We start from the raw sequence: 27,842 nt of genomic DNA on the forward strand, positions 1-27,842 counted from the left end.
GCATGGCAGTTTCAACAGTAAAATATTTGGCACTTGTCCAAAGTCTGAGATATGCCCTAAAATAATTGTATTTGTCTTCAGCAAACATTTTATTTGACTTTTGAAGAGAACTGCTGAAGGAAGCTAATGAAAACGACTCCAGATTGGAATACACTGGCAGATCTGCTATATACAGCAAGGGATTTCCCCTGGAAATGCTCTCATTTTCTTTCCCTAATTTAGAAAAGGTTTGTTTTAAAGCTGCTACCATGGGTGACATATGTGAAGGAGGAGAACAGGGACCTGAGAAACCTCAGCTGTGACACTTTGAAAGGGTAAAAATTTCTTCAGAACCCCTAAATATTTTTTTCTACCAAAACCAAACTGACCTAGCAACGATTCTACAATTGAAACATTTCTTCAATGCCATTACATGAAGAATTAGTAAAATAGACACACAACCACACAATCAACCAGTTTGGAAGACAGCTCCAAGCTCATCCAGTGCAACCTATCACCCAGCCCTAGCCAGTCCTCTACACCATGGCACTGAATATATTTCACAGTATCATCAGGGTTGGAAGAGACCTCAAAGATCATCAAGTCCAACCCTTTACCACAGAGCTCAAGGCTAGACCATGGCACCAAGTGCCATGGCCAATCCTGCCTTCTCACTTCATAAGCTCTTGGGACAAAAGGAAAGGGGGGTGGGGGGGAAATCATAGGATGTTTTCCCCTTTTTCCTCTCTGTTAGAGTACAAACTTGCCAGGAACCCACATGTCAGTAAATGACAAATACACAAGCCCACAAACACGGCAGGGAGACAGGGCAAGAGTTTTTATAGGGGGGCTGGAAGGAGTTGGGAGTGAGCTAACCACCACATCTGGTACTGTTCAAACCCAGCTCTGGGGAGGGGTCAGGAGAACATGGGGTCAGGGTCAAGACCACTCCCCCAGGAGGGTTAACCCTTTACATCATTACATGGAAGGTTGCGTTTTCCCCAAGTCTTCTCTTCCAGTCTCTTTCCACTGCTCCCTTGCATGATAAGCAGAAGCAAAAGGATTCACATCTCTTTCCCTGAGTACTTTACAAGTGCACTGAAGAAAGCTCCTTTCATATTGTTGTAATTAAGTTCTCCCAACTTGCCTCACAATGACATTGGAAGACAAAAACCCTTTCTCTGCAGCAGCTGATATTTTACTCTTTGATTAGACAAGATGTTTGTACACGTGGATTTGTAGCAAGGTGAATTTCCAGACACAGATCTTTGTCTCTAGATCAAATTTCTGAAACTCTTAAACTTTACCTATTAAACTGCATTAATTTGTAAACTACTTCATCATTTCCAAGATTTTCTCTTTGACAGTAAGTTCTAACAATTCATTCTCATGCTCCCTCAAGTCACAGCATTAACAATATAACCCATTCTGAGCCAGCTTATCTAGTATTCATCTTGATAATTGATGCTCATTTTAACATATACAAGGGGACACAGTCTCAAGTTGTGCAGGGGGAGGCCTAGGCTGGATGTTAGGAGGAAGTTGTTGGCAGAGAGAGTGATTGGCATTGGAATGGGCTGCCCAGGGAGGTGGTGGAGTCACTGTCCCTGGAGGTGCTCAAGCAAAGCCTGGACGAGGCACTTAGTGCCATGGTCTAATTGATTGGCTAGGGCTGGGTGCTAGGTTGGACTGGATGAGCTTAGAGGTCTCTTCCAATCTGGTTGATTCTATGCTGCAGAATGGTTTAGGTTGCAGGGAAAATTGCATGTGCAATTCATGTACCAAGTGTAAAGATTGCCCTTCAGGCATGAATTTTTGGTATAGATTAGGGATAATATTGTCTGTGATTGGTATAAAATCATAGAATGGTTTAGGTTGGAAGGGGCCTCAAAGCTTATCCAGTTCCAACCCCCTGCCATAGGCAGGGACACCTCCCACTAGAACAGGTCACTCAAGGCCTCATCCAATCTGGCCTTGAACACCTCCAGGGAGGGAGCAGCCACAACCTCCCTGGGCAACCTGTGCCAGTGTCTCACCACCATTAATGCCAAGAACCCTTCCCTAACCTTTAGTTTCAATCTCCCCTCTGCCAGTTTAAACCCATTACTCCTAGTCCTGCCATTACAAGACCTTGTCAATAGTCCCTCCACAGCTTTCCTGTAGGCTTCCTTCAGATACTGGAAAGCCACCCCAAGGTCTCCTCAAAGCCTTCTCTTCTTCAGGCTGCAAACCTCCAACTCTTGTAGCCTGTCCTCATAGCAGAGCTGCTGCAGCCCTCTGAGCATCTTCATGGCCCTTCTCTGGACTTGCTTTAACAATTGAAAGTCCTTATTGTGTTGGTAGCTCAAGAACAGCACCTAGGACTGTCAGGAGAGCCAAGGGGCAGAACTCCCTCCCTTACCCTCCTGGCCACACTGCTCTTGTTGCCGCCCAGCACACGGTTGGCATACACTCATTAACTTTACACTGCACACATCAAGTGAAGCCCCTAGCCTCTAACAAACCACTGTGTTCTCTATAGGCGCCCCTTTGACCTGTTCAATGGCCCTTAAGTGTGTAATACAATATAGGTGTTCACTTTCCACTGTCACATTGATATATATATATATATACACACAGCTACACACAGGAATACACAAGTTAAAAGGCAACACAAAAGTACAAACAGCCCTCCAGAAACCAGAGTCCCCAGGAGGAGCTTCCAAACACCCTGCCACCTTCTTCCCACCCCTCTACCTTACCCCAGACTTTGCCTTACATTCAAGGTGAGTTTGGAGAATTGGTCAGGGGGGTTTAGGAAGCAATCAGATTAGTCAGGCAGGAAGTTAGAGAGAAAAATTCATGCTGCCAGAGAGAAGCTCTCTTACCTATATTTATGTTCCTGTACAACTCAGCAAGCTCATGAGTGCAGCAGACATCACCATTGTTTCTTTTTCACAGCCTACCATCTAATTCCTCTCACTAAAACATCCCAGCTAGGCTCAAACTAGCACATCATCCCCAGTTAGAATGTACTAGACCAGCTCAGAAGGCTTGGAAATAAGATAAAGCTGTATTGACAGCAAAGCTAAGGTTACAAGCATACATGCAAAATATAGTTAGATGTAGTTACAATTATCACAGTATCAGAGTATCATCAGGGTTAGGAGAGACCTCACAGATCATCAAGTCCAACCCTTTACCACAGAGCTCAAGGCCAGACCATGGCACCAAGTGCCACGTCCAATCCTGCCTTGAACAGCTCCAGGGACGGCGACTCCACCACCTCCCCGGGCAGCCCATTCCAGTGTCCAATGACTCTCTCAGGGAAGAACTTTCTCCTCACCTCCAGCCTAAATTTCCCCTGGCGCAGCCTGAGGCTGTGTCCTCTTGTTCTGGTGCTGGCCACCTGAGAGAAGAGAGCAACCTCCTCCTGGCCACAACCTCCCCTCAGGTAGTTGTAGACAGCAATAAGGTCTCCCCTGAGCCTCCTCTTCTCCAGGCTAACCAATCCCAGCTCCCTCAGCCTCTCCTCGTAGGGCTGTGCTCAAGGCCTCTCCCCAGCCTTGTTGCCCTGCTCTGGACATGCTCAAGCATCTCAATGTCCCTCCTAAACTGGGGGGCCCAGAACTGAACACAGCACTCAAGGTGTGGTCTAAGCAGTGCAGAGTACAGGGGCAGAATGACCTCCCTGCTCCTGCTGACCACACCATTCCTGATGCAGGCCAGGATGCCACTGGCTCTCTTGGCCACCTGGGCACACTGCTGGCTCATGTTCAGGCGGGTATCAATCAGCACCCCCAGATCCCTTTCTTATATACCATTTAGAAACCATGCAGAAGTCCAATCTCCCTCTTTCGGAAAGAAACAGCCCAGGAAGGGCCAAATGCCATCCTCTCTCCCCCCCCCCAGGTAGAAAACAACCAGTAAGGCTTAATATGTGATCTGGTCAGCCAACATTAGTTAGAGAGAGAAGCAAAGGAATAGCAAACAGAGACAGTGCCCCAGAGCCAAGAAGAAATAATTGTCTGTATATTAGCTTTTTATATCTCTTAGCAAACCAATGAATAATATAGACTTCATTGTTGTTATTCTTTTACAACCAGTGATCTCATTCAGTTAGATTCCACACTGAACATCCAGGAAAGTACCAAGTCCTCTTATTAGGATATCCCAATAAGCCCTAAACTACTCCACACACTCCTAATGCACTTCACTAAGTGGGAAAGTCAATTGCTACATAGCAACATGCACCAAAACACCTCAGTTCTGGGTGCAGCACATGCTGCCAGATGTGACTGACCTCTGTCTTGAAATGATAGGATTTGGGGCTTTACTCTTTCAGACATAAGACAGACAGTTTGCAATTCCTTGTTTAAACTGAAGGGTGTTCTATCAGCAGCTGAAATTACTACTATAACAAGGTTCTGTGCTATGACTATATTCAGAACAAGCAGCACAGGATACTACCTCTCCAGATGTGAACAGATGGAGCTTCTCTGTTTGCACTTGTGCCCTGCACATTTGAACTCTCAAGGTAGGCAGGTACGCTCTGAGAGTCTTTGTATTGTGTGCAGGCTGGGCAGTGAGTGGCTGGAGAGCAACCGCTCACTGAGGAGAGGGACTTGGGGGTGCTGCTGGATGAGAAGCTCAACAGGAGCCAGCAGTGTGCACTTGCAGCCCAGAAAGCCAACCAGAGCCTGGGCTGCAGCAGCAGAAGTGTGGCCAGCAGGTGGAGGGAGGTGATTCTCCCCCTCTACTGTGCTCTGCTGAGACCCCACCTGGAGTACTGCATCCAGTTCTGGAGCCTCCATTACAAGAAGGATGTGGAGATGCTGGAGTGTGTCCAGAGAAGGGCCATGAGGATGCTCAGAGGGCTGGACCAGCTCTCCTATGAGGACAGAGTGAAAGAGTTGGGGCTGTGCAGTCTGGAGAAGAGGAGGCTCCAAGGTGACCTTCTTGTGGCCTTGCAGTACCTGAAGGGGGCTACAAAAAAGCAGGGGAGGGACTTTTCAGGATATCAGGGAGCAACAGGACTGGGGGGAGTGGAGCAAAGCTGGAGGTGGGGAGACTGAGACTGGTGGTGAGGAGGAAATTGTTGAAGATGAGAGTGGTGAGAGCCTGGACTGGGTTGCCCAGGGAGGTGGTTGAGGCCCCATGCCTGGAGATGTTTAAGGCCAGGCTGGATGGATCTCTGTCCAGGCTGATCTAGGGTAGGGTATCCCTCCCTGCCCATAGCAGAGGGGTTGGAACTGGCTGATCCCTGTGGTCCCTTCCAATCCTGACTGATTCTATGATTCTGTATTACTGATAAAGAATCTGCTCTATGGAATTAGCAGTTTAGGATGAGTAATCATAGAATCAACCAGGTTGGAAGAGACCTCTAAGCTCATCCAGTCCAACCTATCCCCCAGCCCCACCCAGTCAACTAGACCATGCCACTAAGTGCCTCATCCAATCCTGCATGAAAGAGTTGCATATCTCACCAGAAGTCCCTGAAGCAATTGTATCTCTTGAAGTGTGATTTCAAACTCAGAAGTGGCTTAGGGAGCAGCCACATTCCCCCATGGTGAACCCCTGTAGTTCTGCTAAGAAGTATAAACACAGCACCATGACCCTATTTTGCAGGAGAGGTACCTTCTGAAAGGATGGATATTTGTTGGTCAGCTTACTTTTCTCCTCTTTCCCCACATCCACAGAGGCAAGCTGGCTTCACTTGCAAAATAGCCTTTCTATTAAAAGAAGTGATATAAATAAGGTGAATTATTTGGGGCATTGCATCTCATGGCAGAACTCTGAAGACAAACCAGAGCATATCATCAGTACATCATTAATTTTACTATCATTTGGGGCACACACATGGCCACTCAACAAAATGAGGGGGGAAAAAAGGCAGTTTTGTTGCAAGCTTTTTGTCAGTTTTTAATATGATGGAGAAAATACCTCAGTAAAGTTTATTTCTGCAGCTAACTCCAATCCCTTTTGTCTTCCCCATATTTCAGTATTCCCTATCCACACACAGAGGCAAACATTTATTGGGTAGACAGGAAACAAGCCAAGGCACCAGGAGGCAGAGCTATTTCTTAAGTTCAGAATGTGGAGTCTACCTACCCTGGTGCAGGATGTCCAGGGGAAAGGCAGAAGAGAGCAAGATGATAGATGAATCTGGACTGTGCAATCCTTTATCCTGCAAAGAGATCTTGCTACTACAGCTGCATATGAACGATCAGCTCTTCCCAAGAGGCAACCCTGTCCCCCAACAAAGGTATGGAATCTGACATGACAAATATTTATTCCCCCAGAGGAATTCATTTTCCAAACACGAGCAAAGTATTATCTCAAATCAGCAATCAAAACTCGGCAGCTGTTTGCATTTAGAGACATTTAAAACCATTATAGTGTAGTGCCTACAATATGCAAATAACCAGGTAAGCCTCAGAGAAATGTCTATTTACATACAATTCTGGAGTGTGCTGGATATGTGTTGTCATACTTCATTATTTCTGAATCAACACTGTGGAAAATTAATTTCTCAGTTTATTTTGGTTTCTTTACTAAAGATGGCATCCAACCAACCAGGCTGGAAGAGACCTCCAAGATGAGCCAGGCCAACCTAGCACCCAGGCCTAGCCAATCAACCAGACCATGGCACTAAGTGACTCATCCAGGCTTTGCATGAACAACTCCAGGCACAGCAACTCCACCACCTCCCTGGGCAGCCCATTCCAATGCCAATCACTCTCTCTGCCAACAACTTCCTCCTAACATTCAGTCTAGACCTCCCCCGGCACAACTGCACACTGTGTCCCCTTGTTCCTTTGCTGGTTGTCTGGCAGAAGAGCCCAACCCCACCTGGCTACAGCCTCCCTTCAAGTAGTTGTAGATAGCAATGAGGTCTACCCTGAGCCTCCTCTTCTTTAGGCTTAACACCCCCAGCTACCTCTCAGGAGCTCACAGCCTCTCCTCACAGGGCTGTTCTCCAGGCCCCTCTCCAACTTTGTCACCCCTCTCTGGACACATTCCAGTACCTCAACATCTCTCTTGAATTGAGGAGCCCAGAACTGGACACAGCACTCAAGGTGTGGCCTGAGCAGCGCTGAGCACAGGGGCAGAAGAACCTCCCTTGTCCTGCTGGCCACACTGTTCCTGAGCCAGCCCAGGATGCCATTGGCTCTTCTGCCCACCTGGGCACACTGCTGGCTCATGTTCAGCTACTCTCTGCCAGTATCCCCAGCTCCCTTTCTATCTGGCTGCTCTCAGCCACTTAGTCCCCAGCCTGTAGTGCTGCTTGGGGTTGTTGTGGCCAAAGTGCAGAACCCTGCACTTGGCCTTGTTAAATCTCATCCCATTGGCCTCTGCCCACCCATCCAGCCTGGCAAGGTCCCTCTGCAGGGCTCTCCTACCTTCCAACATATCAACACCTGCTCCTAGCTTGGTGTCACCTGCAAACTTACTGATGGTGGACTCAGTCCCTGGTCCAGATCATCAATAACAGGACCATTTGCACACATTTCTGTTTAAAAACTTACTAGGAAGTGGAAATAAAGGTGATAATGTTTAACAAAAAGATAGATCAACCAAACCTAGACTGAAACATAAAGACATTTGTTAGCAGAGGTTTTTGAGGGTAAGTATCACCATCTTGGTTTTGCTTGTAAAGAAAGATTCAGATATACAAAACAAAACTAATCACAATGCAAGAAAACAAACACAGAAAAAAGGGTGACAGTAAACTTTCAGAATAAGCCAGTGGGAATCCTTCATTTCAGAAGTCAGCTGAGAACAAGTGTATGAAGCCAAGCACTGGTTAAGAACATGTCACAAGGTCATGAATAGAAATTAGGTCAGAATGATTGGAAATAAGTCAATAAATAAGCTAACTTGGTTTAGATGAGTAGTGGAAGATACATAATCACTGGAAGACTATAAAGCTGTTCCTAGCAATATATATGGCTCAGCACTAAGCAGTTACATAACTGAGAGGGAAATATTAAAAGACAGACAAATGAATGGCCAGCAGAGCTGAGGACACTAAGTAAGCTTTCATTAAGAACACAGAATTTTTAGTGTGCTGTATATCTGCATGGTTTGGGGCAGGAGTACCAGCAGAAATATGACTACACTAAAGTCAGAAGTATTTACAGGCTCAGAGGATACTAGGGGTTGCAAGGGACCCAAGGAGATCATTGAGTCCAACCCCCCTGCCACAGCAGAACCACACAGTCTAGCACAGATCACAGAGGAACACATCCAGACAGGCCTTGAAAGGCTCCAGAGAAGGAGGCTCCACAACCTCTCTGGGCAGCCTGTGCCAGTGCTCTGGGACCCTTACAGTAAAGAAGTTCCCCCTTGTGTTGAGCTGGAACCTCCTGTGCTGCAGCTTACACCCCTTGCTCCTTGTCCTATCCCAGGGAGCAGTGAGCAGAGCCTGTTCCCCCCTCCTGGCCCCCATCCCTCAGAGATTTACAAACGTTTATTAAATCTCCTCTCAGTCTTCTCTTCTCCAGACTAAGCAGCCTCAGGTCTCTCAGCCTCTCCTCATCAAGCAGTGCTCCAGTCCTCTAATTGTCCTCATAGCCCTCTGTTGGACTCTCTCAAGCAGTTCCCTGTCCCTTTTCTACTGAGGAGCCCCAAACTGACCACAGTATTCAAGATGAGATGGCAAATCTCCACAACCTATACACCCAAACTGAACACAGTATTCACTAAGCATTAGCCTTCAAGAAAAAGTTGGGCAATGTGGTTGCAGTGTGAGGTGGTTTCTAATTAGGAAAATAAAGGGATAAAATGACTCAATAAATTAAGGAGACCTGGGTAAGGTGCACCACAGAGTTTCAAGACAGCTATCCAAGCAGCATCAGGCGTGTCAGAAGATTACACTAAGCCTTAAAACAAGCCAAACACATAAGCAAGCAAAATCCAACTGCACAAATTGGGCAAGCCATGTAATTACAGTATCACAATATCAGTATCACAGTATTATTAGGATTGGAAGAGACCTCACAGATCATCAAGTCCAACCCTTTACCACAGAGCTCAAGGCCAGACCATGGCACCAAGTGCCACGTCCAGTCCTGCCTTGAACAGCTCCAGGGATGGCGACTCCACCACCTCCCCGGGCAGCCCATTCCAGTGTCCAATGACTCTCTCAGGGAAGAACTTTCTCCTCACCTCCAGCCTAAATTTCCCCTGGTGCAGCCTGAGGCTGTGTCCTCTCATTCTGGTGCTGGCTGCCTGAGAGAAGAGAGCAACCTCCTCCTGGCCACAACCTCCCCTCAGGTAGTTGTAGACAGCAATAAGGTCATCCCATTACATTCTTGTTAGCCTGAAATCAGCTAATGGCAAAATACTGGGCTGGTTGATATATGGCTTTACTAATAAGCCATTAAAATAGAGTAAAACTAATGCCATTGGAGATGGATTTATGGGACCTCAAGTTAGCTAGCCACCCTCTAGAAAAAAAATTCCAATTGCTTGAAAGCTTGACTGACAAAAAAGGCTCAATCTCCAAAATGATATACATATATCAAATGAAAGAAACCCCCAAACCAGCCACTTAGCAGCCTGTGACATTTTCATTAAGGCAGTGGGACTGAAGTCAACATGATATACATAAAATGTACCTAAAAAAAGATCATTAATAAGCACCAATAACTGACTGTAAATAAGGATGTTCTGGTTTTACCTCAACACTGCAGAATTTGGCACTTAACCCCTTACTAACATTTTCAGTGGCATTTAAAAGGGAGCTTAAATCACTACAGATAAGGCTTGTGCATAATGAAGTGCCAAGTGCTCTAATAGAGTATGACACCAAGGCTAAGAAAGAAAAGGGGCTGCCTGGGAAAGCTGAGCGAAGAAGAGCAGAGGCTGTGTCCAACATCAAGTTTAACTCAAAACGTCATATTTGCATATCAAGAAACTACACTGTGAATCAGCAGCTTAGGAAAGACCTGGCAACATCACCATTAATCTGACAGCAGAAGTTCAGCATCATTGCTGGATGTGCACTCAGGGAAATCCCAAGCACACAGAGGGATGTTAAGCCACTGTCTGTACTAGGCACTGCCACAGCCACAGCTGGCATAGGGCCACATGCAAGGATCTGTAACTTTTTTCATCAAGTGGAGACACTGGAGAAATTTCAAGGAAGACAAACACAACAAATCAATTAGAAAACCTACTTTGCAAAAGGGCACAGAATTCCATCTGTCTTGCTTACTGAAGGGAAGTTTTAAGAGTGTCTTGAGCGCAAAAGCCGCTACAAGCCACACAGATCACAGGCTCACAGGATGTCAGGGTTTGGAAGGGATCAAAAGAGTCCAATCCCCCTGCCAAAGCAGGGCCATACAAGCTAGCTCAGGTCACACAGGAACACATCCAGACAAGCCTTGAGTCTCCAAAGAAGGAGACTCCATAACCTCTCTGGGCAGGCTGTGCCGGTGCTCTGGGACCCTTACAGTCAGGGAGTTCACCCTTGTGATGAGCTGGAACCTCCTGTGCTGAGCTGGAACCTCCTGTGCTGCAGCTTCCAGCCACTGCTCTTTGTCCTATCCCAGGGAACAAGTGAGCAGAGCCTGCCCCCTACCTCTGACCCCCAGCCCTCATATATTTATAAACACTGATTAAATCCTCAGTCATTCTTCTCTTCTCCAGACTAAGCAGCCCCAGGTCCCTCAGCCTCTCCTCTTTGGGAAGTGCTCCAGTCCCCTGATCATCCTCATAGCTCTCTGCTGGTCCTTCTCCAGCAGATCCCTGTCTCTCTTAAACTGAGGAGCCCGAAACTAAACACAGGACCCAAGATGAGATGGCAGATCTTCACAATCTATACACACAAAGGCTGATGGAAAATGGTTAACTATTAGAAAACATCAGATCAGAAATTAGGAGTATGCTTTGTGTGTTTCTCTTCATGAAAACTTACTATGTGAGTAAAGTACCCAGAGCAGTGGTTTGCTATCACAAGTAGTTTTTAATAAAGATTAAAAGCTGTTCAGAAAGGTCTAGTTCAGCTGCAAATTCATTTGGGGAAGTCATCTGGCCTTGTCCATAGAATCAACCAGGTTGGAAGATATCTCCAAGATCATCCAGGCCAACCTAGCACCCAGCTGCATACAAACAACCAGACCATGGCACTAAATGCCTCGGCCAGGCTTTGCTTCAACACCTCCAGGGATGGTGACTCCACCACCTCCCTGGGCTGCCCATTGCAATGCCAATTACTCTCTCTGGCAAGAACTTCAATAACCATGAGTTGGAGTTTCTCATTCTGATCAAACCATGGAACCATGCTTTCACATAATCATAGACCCAAACAGGTTGGAAGAGACCTCCAAGCTCATCCAGTCCAACCTAGCACCCAGCCCTATGCAGTCAACTAGACCATGGCACTAAATGCCTCATGCAGGCTTTTCTTGAACACCTTCAGGGATAGTGACTCCACTACCTCCATGGTGGGGAGGAGCAACTGTGGAAGCCAGGCTAAGGTGACCACACCAGTCCCTGCCCCTCTACACTAGGAGATAGTTCTTTTAAGCAATCTTACTGCCATGCCCATCAGGTTCACTAATATTTTGATGCTCTTATTGTCATGACAATAACCATTGAGCAGACAGGTGTGGTAGGAGATTGAGTAAATGAAGTAATTTGTAATTAAAATTAAATGTGAGTTGAATTCCTGTTACCCCTTGGATTCTGTTATGAATGCTAGCCCAGCACTTATGTAATAACCCACATTAATCAGCATTATCTTTGCACCTTTTAACAACTTGCAGTACAGCCTCTTTTCTCACTGCCAGGAAAGTTTGCCACCAAAAGCAGCAAAACTACTGATTTACCTTCAAATACACAACTTTTAAAGATTACATATGTATTTTGTAATGACTGTTGGAGGGCTGGGCATCGCTAATGATGCACCTCTTAATTGGCAATCAGGTATGAAGCTGAATTTTAACAGCTGATTAAAATCTAAATACTTGAGGCACAATATTTTGGTTTGTGAAAAAGTAAACAAACATTTGGAGCTTTCTCTCTAAATTCTACTCTTCCCAAATTGTGTAGTTCAACTCAGCAAAGCTTATTCAAGTGACAGTAAATGAGGCAGATGGTTAAATGTCTGCATTGTCTGGAATTCCATTAACTAACAGCCACTAAATTACCACTAGGTACAATCACCAGTACCAGAAAAATTAATGAACCCCTGGAGAGTTGTGTAAAGCAGCACATTGAGTCACCATCCCTGGAGGTGTTCAAGATGAGACTGGATGAGGCATTTGTGCCATGGTTGATTGGATAGGGCTGGGTGCTAGGTTGGACTGGATGAGCTTGGAGGTCTCTTCCAACCTGCTTGATTCTATGTTTCTATGGAAGAGTGGCCTCTCATCTCCAGGGGTCTTTTTCAAGTTCAGATTCCCAATGGAATTCATGTACCATACCTCTCAGTTCTCAGAGATTCAAATCCTGCTGCCACCACCACCACATGACACAGTGTGTCTGCAGGCAGAAGAAAATGGTGTTTCCAGAGTGTGGGGATCCATGCATGAAATTCAACAAGGCCAAGTGTAAGGTCCTGCACCTGAGTCACGGCAATGGTCAAAGCATGCTCACTCGTGTTCCATTACAACAATGGCTCCATGAGTCCAGATAAGCAATGCAAGTGTCTCTCTGTCAACTTCTGAAACGCATATCCACATCCTACAGAGCTGCTGCAAGGCTTATCAAAAGTCTGTGAGACCTCCAGGAATCTTAAGAGAAAGGTACTTCAAAAAAAGCCCTGGTAGTAGGGTTGAGGCTGAGGGAGCTGGGGGTGTGCAGCCTAGAGAAGAGGAGGCTCAGGGCAGACCTCATTGCTGTCTACAACTACCTGAAGGGAGGCTGTAGCCAGGTGGGGTTGGGCTCTTCTGCCAGGCAACCAGCAACAGAACAAGGGGACACAGCCTCAAGTTGTGCCAGGGCAGGTCTAGGTTGGATGTGAGGAGGAAGTTGTTGGCAGAGAGAGCGATTGGCATTGGAACGGGCTGCCCAGGGAGGTGGTGGAGTCACCATCCCTGGAAGTGTTTAAAAGGAGGCTGGATGAGGCACTTAGTGGCATGGTTTAGTTAATTAGAAGGGTTAGGTGACAGGTTGGACTCGATGAGTCTAGATGTCTTTTCCAACATGGTTAATTCTGTGATTCTATGCCAGCACACCCTAACCATATCCTAACCTCTGGTTAGGATAAAAGGCAGATGGAATTCCTGCAGACCTGTGCAAGCTAAAACATTCCAAAAGAAGTCTAAAGGAGTTTACAAGGCATAGAGAGTTCTAAGGAAGAAAACCTGGCTACACACAGAGCTCAGTAAGGAACTCTTGCATCAATAAAGGTGTATTTAAACAGATCATATTATCGACCAGGTTAGAAAAGACCTCCAAGCTCATCCAGTCCTCCAAATAACCCAGCTTTCTAGAGAAAGCAGAAACCCCCAACGTTATTTACAAGTTATTTACACAAGAGTAATTTCCTGGACTCTGGAAATGTGGTCATCTTTGGGATAATATACAGCAGCTATAGCACCCATCTGGAGACTGTCACTATCTTCAGCTAGCAGCAATCAGCAATGACATGTACATCTATGTGCTCCACACCCCTTAAAGGTGAATCACAAGTACCATTACTAATCTCTTGTAAGAAACTAGCACTTAGCAGACTGTAGTTCTCCTTACTATCTACAAGCCTCTGTTGTCACCTGCTCAATCTCACCCAGCCCTAAGCTGTTGAGGAAAAATGAAACAGTCTCCCGGTCTAGAGAGCTATGCAGATTCTGCTTTCTTCATGCTCCCTTCCACTAGGATGTGGAAAAAAAGAGGTCATTTCTCAGCACTGCAGGAAAAAGAAGATCCCAAATCCCCAGAAAAGTCAGGAATGCAAGGTAGCATCCTCAGCATAACCTAATTCCACAAGGCAAGAGATGGATCCACAGACAGCCAAAAGTGGTCAAGAGAGCCAATGGCATCCTGGCCTGCATCAGGAACAGTGTGGCCAGTAGGACAAGGGAGGTTATTCTGCCCCTGTACTCAGCACTGCTCAGGCCACACCTTGAGTGCTGTGTCCAGTTCTGGGCTACTCAATTCAAGAAGGATGTTGAGGTGCTGGAACATGTCCAGAGAAGGGCAACAAAGCTGGTGAGGGGCCTGGAGCACAAATCCTATGAGGAGAGGTTGAGGGAGCTGGGGGTGTTTAGCCTGGAGAAGAGGAGGCTCAGGGGTGATCTTATTACTGTCTACAACTACCTGAAGGGACATTGTAGCTAGGTGGGGGGTGGCCTCTTCTCCCAGGCAACCAGGAACAGAACAAGGGGACACAATCTCAAGCTGTGCCAGGGGAGGTCTAGGCTGGATGTTAGGAAGAAGTTCTTCACAGAGAGAGTGATTGGCATTGGAATGGGCTGCCCAGGGAGGTGGTGGGGGCACCGTCCCTGGGGGTCTTCAAGCAAAGCCTGGCTGAGGCACTTAGTGCCATGGTCTGGTTGATTGGCTCGGGCTGGGTGCTAGGTTGGACTGGATGATCTTGAAGGTCTCTTCTAACCTGGCTGATTCTATGATTCTATGATTAAGATGCAGGCACTTCTTGGCTTTCTTACATCGGATCTACCCACAGGTAATAGGAAATACTCTCTGGCAACAGCTGATACCTAATGACTTAAACCTAGTGGTTTTCACATGTTCACCAGGTCAAAGCCAGCCAAACATGACCTCCAGGCAAACCATGCTTTGGCATATAAAGAATCAACCAGGTTGGAAGAGACCTCCAAGATCATCCAGTCCAACCTAGCACCCAGCCCGAGCCAATCAACCAGACCATGGCACTAAGTGCCTCGGCTAGGCTTTGCTTGAAGACCCCCAGGGACGGTGCCTCCACCACCTCCCTGGGCAGCCCATTCCCATGCCAAGCACTCTCTCTGTTAAGAACTTCTTCCTAACATCCAGCCTATACCTACCCTGGCACAACTTGAGACTGTGTCCCCTTGTTCTATTGCTGGTTATCTGGGAGAAGAGGCCACCCCCACCTGGCTACAAGGTCCCTTCAGGTAGTTGTAGACAGTAATAAGGTCACCCCTGAGCCTTCTCTTCTCCAGGCTAAACAGGCCCAGCTCCCTCAGCCTCACCTCATAGGATTTGTGCTCCAGGCCCCTCACCAGCTTCGTTGCCCTTCTCTGGACATGTTCCAGGACCTCAACATCCTTCTTGAATTGAGGGGCCCAGAACTGGAAAGGCTTGAGCAGGGTTTCTTTCAGTGCACAGAGGAGCCTGACACAAGATTGTTCTTGGTTTGCTTCTCCCTCTTAAATTATGACACCATGCTAATGAATGCAGACCAAAAAGTCACCAACATCTCTGAGACTGAAACCCAAAACAGAACACACAGAGGAAACTCCTTAAGCCCAGAGCAGGAGCGATTTCACCTGCCACACACTGGCTAAGGCAAGGAGATAATTTGGGCCAGTGGAGCTACTCAGTTGCCACCATGTATTCTTTAATCATTTCTCCTGTTATATTTTTGGGGCCCACCATGGAAGGACACAGGCTGATGTCTGCAACCCCTGTCACCTAACAGAAGCTTCCATTGCAGAGTGCTCAAGGCACCATGCTGCCTCAGTAAGGGGAATAAGCACAGGTTGACTTCTTTCTATCCTGGGGAAGTACCTAAGGTTCTTTCCTCTGGTTACTGCACTGGAATTGCTAAGCAAGGTTTTACTACTTGGGATGCAGCAGCTTCTGTGAGAAGCTGCTAGAAGCTTCCTCTACATTTGACAGAGTCAGTGCCAGCCAGTTCCAAGACAGACCTAATCCTGACCAAGTTTGCGCCCGTCAGTGGTGGTGGCCACTGGGACACCAAACATAAGAAGGGAGAAAAGTCAGTGCACAATTTCAGCCAGGGAGGGTGAGAGTCTGTGAGAGAGAAAACTCTGCAGACACCAAAGTCAATGAAGGAGGAGAGTGAGGAGGTGCTCCAGAAACCATGCAAGTGAAAACCATTGTGAATCAGACTCTGCCCCTGCACCCCAAAGAATCACAGAAGGGTTTAGGTTGGAAGTGACCTCAAAGCTCAGCCAGTTCCAACCCCCTGCCATAGGCAGGGACACCTCCCACTGGAACAGGTCACTCAAGACCTCATCCAACCTGGCCTTGACCACCTCCAAGGAGGGAGCAGCCACAACCTCCCTGGGCAACCTGTGCCAGTGTCTCACCACCCTCACTGCAAACAACTTCTTCTAATATCCAGTTTAGAGCTCCTCTCTGCCAGTTTAAAACATCTCCCTTTGCCTGGAGAAAATCATTGTCATGACTACACTGTTGTACCCATTACTCCTTGTCCTGTCATTACAAGACCTTGTCAATAGTCCCTCCCCAGCCTCCCTGTAGGTCCCTTTCAGATACTGGAAGGCCACTCTAAGGTCCCCTTGAAGCCTTCTCTTCTCCAGGCTGCAGAGCCCCAACTCTTGTAGCCTGTCCTCATAGCAGAGCTGCTGCAGCCCTCTGAGCATTCTCATGGCCTCCTCTGGACTGGCTCCAACAGTTCCATGTCCTTCTTGTGCTGGGAGCTCCAGAACTGCACCCAGGACTGCAGGTGGGGTCAGAGAAGAGCAGAGCCAAGGGGCAGAATCCCCTCCCTTGCCCTGCTGCCCACACTGCTCTTGCTGCAGCCCAGCACATGGCTGGCTGCCATGGATGTTAACATGGAGCTAACCTGAAGCCCATGGATGGCCCAACACTGGTGCAGCAATACACCTGTGACCCCATGAGAAGTCTGTATTGGAACAGGCTCCTGGTGGTAACTGTGGAGCACTTGAGACAGGAGCCCACACTGCATCAGGTTTCCAGGCAGGATTGGGACAGGGAACCCACATGGGAGCAGTCTGTTACTGGAGGGACCCACACTGCAAGCCACGGGAAGGACTCATCTGGGACAAGATAATGGAGGGCTTCTCCTGTGGAAGGGACAGGCATGGGGTGTGCAAGGAGTCTAAGGAGCTGTGAGACAACCACCACTCCCTCCCCCCCTGCCACTGCACAGGAGGGAGACACCAGAGAATTCTGGAGTGAAGTTGAGTCTAGGAAGAGGGAGGGGTGAGGAAGAAGCTGCTTTTAACAATTCCTTCTCTTTCTCAATACCCTACCCTGATGTTTATGGTAACAGATTCGAGTCTGTTGGGCCTATGATGGTAATTGGGAGTGGTCTCTCTCTGGCTTTATCGCCATTGGTAAGCCTCTAGTTAGGTTTTTCCTCCCCTATGCAGTTGAGCAGGGGAGTAACAGAGCAGCTCTGACGGGCACTTGGCATCCAGTCAGGGTCTGCCCCTCACAGTGCTGCTGAGTACTTCTGCCAAAATCTGTTCTGAAGGCTGCAGATGTGCAATGTGACAGAGCAGCCCTTTGATAAATGGGAAAAGGAGAAGGAGGAAAAAAATACCTTCAGCAGACCACTTTCCTGTGCCAGATTTAGAAACTGCTTTCCATTCTAATTAGTTTTAAAGTATTTCTTGTAAACACTTCTCTATTTTTCCTCAAAGTTGTCAGCACTGCATTTTACAGCAGTGCCTCTACTCCATTTTTCTCTTGGAGAAGCCCAGGGAATTTTTCATCCAGGAGAACTGAGGAGTTCCCTTCCCTATGGAAGTTAAGGGTAGTCAGCCTGTGCTGGCTAAGGTGCACCCTCAAAGTCCGCTTCAGTTCAGTGCAAAACTGTTGCTTGTTTCCCAAGCTGAGATGTTTGACAGCCCAGACACAACCCTGTGCTGGGCTGCAGCAAGAGCAGTGTGGGCAGCAGGGCAAGGGAGGGGATTCTGCCCCTTGGCTCTGCTCCCCTCAGACCCCACCTGCAGTCCTGGGTGCAGTTCTGGAGCCCCTAGTACAAGAAGGACATGGAACTGTTCGAGCCAGTCCAGAGGAGGCCACAAAAATGCTCAGAGGGCTGCAGCAGCTCTGCTATGAGGACAGGCTATGAGAGTTGGGGCTTTGCAGGATGGAGAAGAAAAGGCTTCAAGGGGACCTTATAGTGGCCTTCCAGTATCTGAAGGGGGCTACAGGAAGGCTGAGGAGAGACTATTGACAAGGTCTTTTCAAGATAGGATGAGGAGTAATGGGTTTAAACTGGCAGAGGGGAGATTAAGACTAGATGTTAGGAAAGGGTTCTTTGCAGACACTGGCACAGGTTGCCAAGGGAAGTTGTGGCTGCTCCTTCCCTGGAGGTGTTCAAGTCCAGGTTGGATGAGGCCTTGAGTGACCTGTTCTAGTGGGAGGTGTCCCTGCCTATGGCAGAGGGTTGGAACTGGCTGAGCTTTGAGGTTCCTTCCAAGCTAAACCATTCTATGATTCTGTGCTGCACTCCATGGCTGTCTCAATCATGCAGTTGTCTATGTCTACCTCTGGAAGGATTGCATCTTGGAACCCAGCAGAACCACATATGCACACATCAGAAGCTTCAGAGGCTTGCAAGGGGGACACTGCATTTCCTAGCAAATTCAAGCCACTTCACTTAGTTATAATACTCCCATATGGAGCCACAAAAGGAGACTGTGTAAGAGAGCCAAGAGATGAAATGATCCTATCAGTCTTTAAAGAAGCAAATCAAATTAGAGGCAGATCTGATTTACACAAAGAAATGTAAACAGAATTGGACTCAAAATTCACAGCTACCCACAAAAAGCTCTTCTTGGTGCATCAAGAATTTTAGACAGAGGCCATTACCTACTGCTGTTTTATTTTGGTGGGGTTCAGCCTCGGAAAACAAACTGCTTAGCAGATGCTGAAAAAGCATCCATTGTTCTCTTCTCATTACCATGGTGCACATGAAAAGTACTTCCCCTTGACTTCAGTGCAGTTAGATGACTACAAACCAGGAAGAGGAGAAACAGGCCCTATGTTTTATTAAACACTTGAAAAATTGATACAGAGACAGCTGCAGTAAGGAGAGCTGACAGCTCTAACGTAGCCACATTTGCTTCTGACCCCCATACCATAGACACTGTCACTTAAAAAAATCACAGAATCAACCAGCTTGGAAAAGACCTCTAGGATCACCAAGTCCAACTTATCACCTAACTCTTACAGTTAACTAAACCCATGGCACTAAGTGCCTCAGCCAGCCTCCTTATTAACACCTCCAGGGATGGTGATACCACCACCTCCCTGGACAGCTCATTCCCACAAGCAATCTCTTCTTCCCTGAAGAATTTCTTCCTAACATCCAGCCTAAATCTGCCCTAGCACAGCTTGAGGCTGTGTCCTCTTGTTCTGTCTATGGGTGCTGGAAGAAGAGACCATCCCCACCTGGCTACAGCCTCCCTGCAGGTAGTTGTAGACAGCAATGAGCTCTGCCCTGAGCCTCCTCTGCTGCAGGCTGCACACCCCCAGCTCCCTCAGCCTCTCCTCACAGGGCTGTGCTCCAGGCCCCTCCCCAGCCTTGCTGCCCTTCTCTGGACACCTTCCAGCACCTCAACACGTCTCTGCAACTGAGGAGCCCAGAACTGGACACAGCACTCCAGGTGCGTCCTGACCAGCGCTGAGTACAGGATGGTTCAAGAATCATAGAATCAACCAGGTTGGAAGAGACCTCCAAGATCATCCAGTCCAACCTAGCACCCAGCCCTAGCCTGTGAGGTCTGTGAGACCCTGCCCCGAGTTGAGCTGCCCAGGTTGGTGGCTGAGTCACCCACCCTGGATATGTTTAAGGATCACTTGGATGTGGCGCTGAGGGGTATGGTTTAAGATGAATCTTGCAAAATAAATAACACCTCTTTCTACTCCAGAAAGTTGGTGAAACATCTAAAAACTACCCATTTGTAAATCCAAACAGATAGTAAACCTAAAACTTCACTCCCCATACATGATGCAACATAAAAGGAAAGAATCCCCTACCACTATCACGTGGTTAAACATTAAACACTTGAACACTTGTCTCCAGCCACTACATTACATCCAGACAGAAGGAGCAGCATAACCTCTGCCCTGGACCACACTGCAGTGTATATTAATGTTCCTAAGTTGAGCTTCAAAGTAAAACCTCTGGAGAAGATTTATTTATAACATAAACTGAGCTGCAAGGAAAGCAGTGTGAAGAGTTTGTGGTTGACCACTGGGGCGGTAGAGCACAAAAGGAGTGGGGATCATTTAAATGCTTGAAGTTTATACTTTAACTTACAACACTTAAGATGATTGAAGTGACTACTTTAATGTATGTATAAACACTAACTGTGGCAGCAGTAGCTCAAGTCCAATTACCAGGGCATGCAGATGTCTACATGCTTCCAGCACTGGAAGTGCTCTGCTTTTGTGGGCAGAAATGTCTTTTGTTACTCAGTGACAACTTTTAATAGTCAAATTCATTTCAGTAGGATTATTCCCATGCTCACCAACATTTTAACTGTGTGCATTACCAGAACACAACCAAGACTTTATTTTCCTGAGCTCTTTTGGAAGCAGTTTGGAAGAGAATTTCTAATAATGAAAAAATAACACAGAAAAGAATCACATCTAATGCAAAAAAATAACAGGATCAACCAGGTTGGAAGAGACCTCCAAGATCATCCAGGCCAACCTAGCACCCAGCCCTAGACAATCAACCAGACCATGGCACTAGTCTAGGCCAGGTATTTTTTTAACACCTCCAGGGATGATGACTTCACCACCTCCCTGGGCAGCCCATTCCAATGCCAATCACTCTCTCTGACAACAACTTCTTCCTAACATCCAGCCTAGACCTCCCCTGGCACAACTTGAGACTGTGTCCCCTTGTTCTGTTGCTGGTTGTCTGAGAGAAGAGCCCAACCCCACCTGGCTACAGCCTCCCTTCAGGTAGCTGTAGACAGCAATGAGCTCTGCCCTGAGCCTCCTCTTCTGCAGGCTACACACCCCCAGCTCCCTCAGCCTCTCCTCATAGGGTTTGTGCTCCAGGCCCTTCACCAGCCTTGTTGCCCTTCTCTGGACACCTTTCAGCACCTCAACATCTCTCTTGAATTGAGGAGCCCAGAACTGGACACAGCACTCAAGGTGTGGCCTGACCAGTGCTGAGTGCAGGGGAAGAAGAACCTCCCTCATCTCACTTGATCCAAGTACGTGTAAGTACTTGGACCAAATGGAGGTTACAGAGTGGATAACTCAAGGTGAGGTGCTAGTTCTGCTAAGAGAAAGCTATAAAGACACATGCAGCAACAGTAAATTCAGATCAAATTCACCAACTGAAGAGAAACTCTTTTCCTGGTTGATGCACACACTCTCCGAGTCTACAGCCACAGCAGATGAAATTGCAGCATCTGTTCCCAAAGCAGCAGACATGAAGCCTAATAAACCTAACCAAGAGACTGAATTGGATCAACTTGCTGTTGACCAGCCAGTAGCCTTTCTCTGATCCCCCTTAATGATTGACTTTTCAAATGGTAGTGGAAAGATTTGCAGGTTCCTGGGGCCTAACAGAAAGTGCACATATTTCACAGCAACCATCCTCCTCCTGCTTATTAGGGTGGAAAAAGCAAGAGGGAAAAACAAAGCTATTTCAGTCAAGTTAACTAAATTCTGAGTCAAGTGAAGTATAACTTGAGCACAATTACATGCTAGATTCAATAAGAATCAAGAGCAAAGCAGGGGCAGAGTTCTCAGCATCCTGTTCATCTCCATCTCAAACATATACTTCTTATTTGAAGAAACTGAAATCTCCAGGCTACTGCAGCTCTTCTCTAAGCTAACAAACAAGGGGAAAATACAACTAAATGATCTAGGAGTGAGAGCACACAGAATAAAAACAGCCAACTGACAACTGATGCTAGGAAGAGGATCATTAAGACTACAGGTCATTACCTATGTTGCTGTATACTCTTCTTGATGGAAGATGTAAAGCATTACAACACGGACAGGACACACACTGCCACTGAGCAAAACATGCATGCAAGAGTGCAGCCAACAGCTTGCAGCTGTTTAAGGCATGACATTGCAGATAATTGTTTGAGTAGCTTGAAAATCTCCAACTTAAAACACGGATTTGTACAAAAGAAAGGAGAAATCTTGGGTCAGAAAATAACTGATAGCATTCTATAAGAGTTACAGCACAGGGAACAGTAGAATCATAGACTGGTTTAAGTTGGAAGGGACAACAAAGATCATCCAGTTCTAAACTCATGCCATAGGCAGGGACATCTCCCACTAGAACAGGTTGCTCAAGGCCTCATCCAGCCTGGCCTTGAACACCTCCAGGCAGGGAGCAGCCACAGCCTCTCTGGGCAACCTGTGCCAGTGTCTCACCACCCTCACTGCAAAGAACCCTTTCCTAACATCTAGTTTCAATCTCCTCCCCTCCCCCATTACCCCTTGTTGTGTCATTACAAGACCTTGTCAACAGTCCCTCCCCAGCCTTCCTGTAGCCCACTTCAGATACTGGAAGGCCACTACAAGGTCTCCTCCAAGCCTTCTCTTCTCCAGGCTGCAAAGCCCCAACTCTCTCAGCCTGTCCTCATAGCAGAGCTGCTGCAGCCCTCTGAGAATCCTCATGGCCCTCCTCTGGACTGGCTCCAACACTTCCATGTCCTCCTTGTGCTGGGGGCTCCAGAACTGTACACTGGACTCCAGGTGGGGTCTGAGAAGAACAGAGCCAAGGGGCAGAATCCCCTCCCTTGCCCTGTGCCCACACTGCTCTTGCTGCAGCCCAGCACAGGGTTGTGTCTGGGCTGCACTCACACTGCAGGCTCCTGTTGAGCTTTCCATCAGCCCAGACCCCCAGGTCCTTTTCCTCAGGGCTGCTCTCAGCCATTCCCCACCCAGCCTGGAGTTGTGCTTGGGATTGCTCTGACCCAGGTGCAGGACCTTACACTTGGCCTTGTTGAATGTCATGAGGCTGGCCTGGGCACACCTGTGCAGCCTGTCCCCATCCCTCTGGATGGATCCCTGCCTCCTAACAAGTCAACTATGCCCACACAGCTTGGTGGCATCTGCACACTCGCTGAGGGTGGGTTGGGAATGGTAGGACTTTCAGTGCTGTACAGCTGCTTGGTCTTGACACACTGGAACATAAGCCATGGGTTCAGAATGTCTAAGTGGAAAAGTACTGAGTTAAGTAAAATAGAGGGTCAAAAAGACCTTGGAGAATCTTGCAGCAGATGAAACAATGCAAAGCATGAACTGGCAGGGTTTTCTTAATCCTTGCTTATCTAGTTGTTAAGGTCTGTCTTGATGTCTGTCCTGAGACCTGTCTTAATGACCAATTAGGCTTGTATGTTAAGGTATATAACCAAGTGCTGAAAGTACAATAAATGGAACTTAGCTTGCATCAAGCTGCTCCCCGTCTTTCATCGTGGCAAGGGTGCACTTGAATCCTCTGTCCATGGCACTGACAAAGATGTTACACAGCACTGGTGCCAGCACTGACCCCTGAGAGACACCACCTGGCACTGGTCTCCAGGTGGACCTTGTGCCCTTGATCACCACTCTCTGTCTGCCACTATCCAGCCAATTCCTTATCCAGCAGTGCTCCACCCATCCAGCCTGTGTTGTTCCAGTCTGGTGACCAGGATGTCATGTGGGACAGAGTCAAATGCCTTAGGTCCAGGTAGATGATGTCAGCTGCCCTCCCCTTTAGTTCTGTCCTTATTTCTGCTAACAGGTTATGTTGTGTTTCCTGTACTCTTTTTTTCCTAGCTACCAAAGGAGAGCTGCAGTAAGCAATATCTCATCAGACCTGCTTATACTAAAATTGTTGTATCCCTAGGAGCAGCCATAGCACAAGAATCATTCAAGGCCAGGACAGGTGGAGCCTGAAACCTTAACAGGCTGTGACTGTTCAATTGAGAGACAACAGGTGTGAAATGCAGGTATCTCAGACACCTGCTGGCTAGCTTCAGGCATCAGGTACTCCATGCTCAGTGAAGAGACAGCCATGCAAGCAGCCAGACAGTTTACCTGCTCAGCTTCTTCTAAGCAAACTATTCTTTGGGTTGGCAGATTATTGAGAACACGATATAGTTTTAAAACAGCAATATACTGAACCACTTAAAAGTAAAAGATGAAAAGGAAACTTGCCTCTTATTCACTCAGCCTTACTGGAGTCCGCTGGAGAGGCTGATCAACAGGGAATGCCAGCCAGTTTCATCAACACAAGACAACAAGAGGCATTTTGAAGTTACACTTAAAGCAATGTGTGTCTCAAAGACTGACACAGAAAACCTTCAGAGAGATGATCTACCACTTACTTTTAAGAGACAGTCAACATAGCTGAACTTCAGCCTTACAATTTGGATGTTTTTTTCCCTGCAGTCAGCAACAAATTTTCCTTTGTCCACAAAGGAGACTTAATCAGTGCTACTTTTCCCTAATAAGGTAGTATCTGGCAAGAACAATTATGCTGATTTCTCGGTTCCAGCTCGCTTTGCAGGACAAAGCCTTGGCCATGAATGAATCATCCTTTTCCCCTCTATCAAGGTTTATTAGGTGCTAAGACAAGGATTGAGCTGGCGAAGGAAGCTTTCTGCTGCTAGTCTGTCAGTTCTATTTAACTACTACCTAGCTTCTCTTCCTAATAAACAGACAGTGACTGGACAGTTAAGCCTTATGCAATGTTTGCCAACCAAATGAGCATTCAGGGCTTGTTTCTCTTAAGCTCCTCCCATAAAAGCAGGCACAAAAACCAGCCTAGGTGAGTAACCCTCTGAAGTGCTTCACGATCAGAAGCATTTTGCCTTTATGACAGCAAAATTCTTCAGAAGAGATACAAAAGGCATGAGCTTTGAGAAATCCTCTTTTCCAGACCCCACCTTTTCAACTGGTAGAGAGTGGATTAAATTATGCTTCTAGTTCATGAGAAAAAGGAACCCTCCATCTCACGTCTTCCACTTTCTCTCTAAAGTTCACTAGAAATACCCCCAAAGCCACTCAAAACACCAGATGCCTTCACCACCAGCATAGTGCAGGATCACTAGTTCATGAGAAAAAGGAACCCTCCATCTCATGTCTTCCACTTTCTCTCTAAAGTTCACTAGAAATACCCCAAAGCCACTCAAAACACCAGATGCCTTCACCACCAGCATAGTGCAGGATCATGAAGACACCTGGGCTAAACATCTAGATGCAGTTTGACACTGGGCTCCTGGCAGTTCACACTATGAAAAATTCTCCATAGAGAGGGCCAGGAGGATGCTCAGAGGGCTGCAGCAGCTCTGCTGTGAGGACAGACTGAAAGAGTTGGGGCTGTGCAGTCTGGAGAAGAGGAGGCTCCCAGGCGACCTCATTGTGGCCTTCCAGGATCTGAAGGGGGCTGGGGAGGGATTTTTTTAAGGATATTAGGTAGTGACAGGACTGGGAGGAATGGAGCAAAGCTGGAGGTGAGGAGGAAGTTGTTGAGCATGAGAGTGGTGAGAGTCTGGAATGGGTTGCCCAGGGAGATGGTTGAGGCGCCATGGCTGGATGAGGCTGTGTGCAGCCTGATCTATGGTAGGATGTCCCTGTCCATGGCAGAGGGGTTGGAATTAGATGATCCTTGTGGTCCCTTCCAACCCTGACTGATTCTACGAGTCGCAGCTAACGTCAACAAAGAAATACAGCAGCAACACAGGGTAACATGCAAGTGATGTTTGTAATTAGTTTGTAACTTGTTCCAAAAACACTAATTCCATTCTGTAGATTGATTAATAGCAAACTGAAGAGATGATTTTTATTGCTGTACCATAGTCTGGGCTGTGTGCATTGTGCAGCTAAACAGCCTTGATAAAACTACCACACTGTTGTACAGAAATGCAGAGTGTAATTAGTATTCCACTTTGCACCTGCAATTGCTGCTAGACTATAATAAACAATTAGCTGATACACAATATTCAGGATGCAAACATTTGCCCTCTTTCCAATTACTGTATTTTGTAGTGGAACAGCACTGCTCAATTTAGCTTTTAAGTATCTTGAGAATAACAAACTTGAGATGTTCTGGAAAGGTTAAGAAACACTGCCTTGGGTTCCCATGACAAGAATGCACTACTGAAGGCCACAAGTGCAAATACCATGAAACACTCAAGCCTGCAGAAGCTTCACAGTTTGATGCAATTTTAGGTTCACAAAAAAAGAAGAGTATAAACTAGGAAGAGATGCCCATGTGTGGTGGAAGGTCCAAATCATACCTAGAATACATACCCTAAGCACCTGCCTGAACATCCACCCTGGCATCAGTATTGCAGATATTGTAAAGTCTCCTTCTCTGGAGGCTCTCAATGCCTGTCTGGATGTGTTCCTCTGTGATCTGTGTTAGATAGGATTGTCCTGCTCTGCCAGGGGGTTGGTCTCCATGATCTCCTTGGGTCCCTTCCAACCCTTAACACCCTCTGAGCTGTGATTTCTGTCTGGAGCTGTAGATACTGTAAATACCTGCTTCTATCTTATGATAAGCTGTGAATATAAATGAACACAGAGCTTCATTCCTTAACTTGCAGCTGAAAAGCTTACAAAGCTTCATTCCTTAACTTGCAGGGTGATTGCCTCCTGTACTGCAGATATAGTGGAGTCTCCTTCTCTGGAGGCTCTCAGTGCCTGTCTGGATGTGTTCCTGTGTGACCTGAGCTAAATTCTATGGTCCTGCTCTGGCAGGGGGGTTGGACTCCATGATCTCCTCGGGTCCCCTCCAACCCTTAACACCCTGTGAGCTGTGATTTCTGTCTGGACCTGTAGATATTGTAAATACCTGCTTCTATCTTCTGCTAAGCTGTGAATGTAAAGGAACACAGAGCTTCATTCCTTAACTTGCAGCTGAAAAGCTTACAAAGCTTCATTCCTTAACTTGCAGGGTGATTGCCAACAGGTGGGGCAGAGGGGAGGGGGAACACCCAAACCATCACAACGGCTCACCAAAGAAAGTACTTGAACGCCTCAAAGACCTGAAATGCAGACACAATTTGGCTCCCTTACCTCAAGTCGCAGCTCTCGGTGCTCCCAGACTCATCTGCATCGGCAGCCAGAAAAGCACAGAAGCAGCATTCCAGTATGTTTTCCATGGGATCCAACCAGATCTACTCAGATGCTGCTGTTAAACCAGAACTAACAGCTGTGGCTAAGTGCCATCCCTTCTCTTCACAGGTAAAAGACTTCTCTAAACTAAAACAGAACTGTGACACTAAAGGACATTCCCAGTGGCAGAGTACACCACTGGACACCAAAAGCAAGAGCTTGTGGCAGGGCTGGAGCAGGAAACAGAATGGCAGAGCCCAAAGCAAGCTGGGGTTAACGACCCACAGCTGCCTCCAGTTACCTTGCTAATTGTTGGCTTCTCTCCTTAAAGAGACCACAACCCTGCATGATGAATTAAACCAAGATTGTCCAACTTCAATAACTCCAAATAAAGATTAGCTTCAGAAAATCCTCAACCCATCACCAAAAACTGAAGAGGACTGCCAGAAGACACAGGGAGCAGTTGCTAATTCAGCGTGGTACAGGAAGAGCTCACCCTCAGCAGCACTTTGCAACAGGGCTCTCATTAGCTCGCCCAGAGCACACCTGCTCCTCAAGCCTTGCAAGCAGGATAGCCATTAGAGAATGTCCCCTCCCAAAAGATCACAGCTGTTTTCAGAACTGAAGTTTGCCACTAGCACACTTGGAAAAGCAAAGGCACCACACCAAGAGTTCACATCTTGGAAACAGTTTACAACATGAAGCCACTGCCATTGGCCCTTTTTTACTGATGAGCAAGCTATAAAAATGAGATGGCAAAAGTCTTTGAGAGTGGCACAGCTGCAGACAGACTTTAGATAGGACATCCTGGTCTTGACCCTACTGCCAAGGCTACACAGCTTCTTGTTTAGCTTATTAGTTACCTGAAAATACAAAGCCTACTGGCAATAGGGGAACTTCCTTCCCCCTCTGCTCTGCCCTGCTCAGACCTCACCTGG

General features: G+C 47.1%; 1 protein-coding gene across 7 annotated transcripts in view; it reads right to left on the reverse strand.

Annotated features, from left to right (window-relative positions):
• The window catches only part of FHIT (fragile histidine triad diadenosine triphosphatase), a 921,710-nt gene that overhangs the window by 687,916 nt on the left and 205,952 nt on the right, over positions 1-27,842 (reverse strand). Inside the window, exons 1-2 of one of the 7 annotated variants that reach the window (XM_064156967.1) lie at positions 26,866-26,950; positions 6,070-6,145 (exon numbers count right to left, since the gene is read on the reverse strand). The exons of 1 other annotated variant lie outside the window; for it this stretch is intronic. Coding sequence is in view for 4 of the 6 variants with exons in the window: in XM_064156962.1 (XP_064013032.1) it covers positions 26,866-26,951 (86 nt within the window). In the remaining 2 variants the exon portion in view is untranslated. Of the gene's footprint in view, positions 1-6,069; positions 6,146-26,865; positions 27,377-27,842 lie in introns of those variants that run through there. 5 more of the 7 variants (XM_064156966.1, XM_064156962.1, XM_064156960.1 and 2 more) reach the window with 5 other exon arrangements.

This window comes from Pogoniulus pusillus, chromosome 16 (genome assembly GCF_015220805.1).
Source record: "Pogoniulus pusillus isolate bPogPus1 chromosome 16, bPogPus1.pri, whole genome shotgun sequence".
In the NCBI taxonomy this organism is placed as follows: domain Eukaryota; kingdom Metazoa; phylum Chordata; class Aves; order Piciformes; family Lybiidae; genus Pogoniulus; species Pogoniulus pusillus.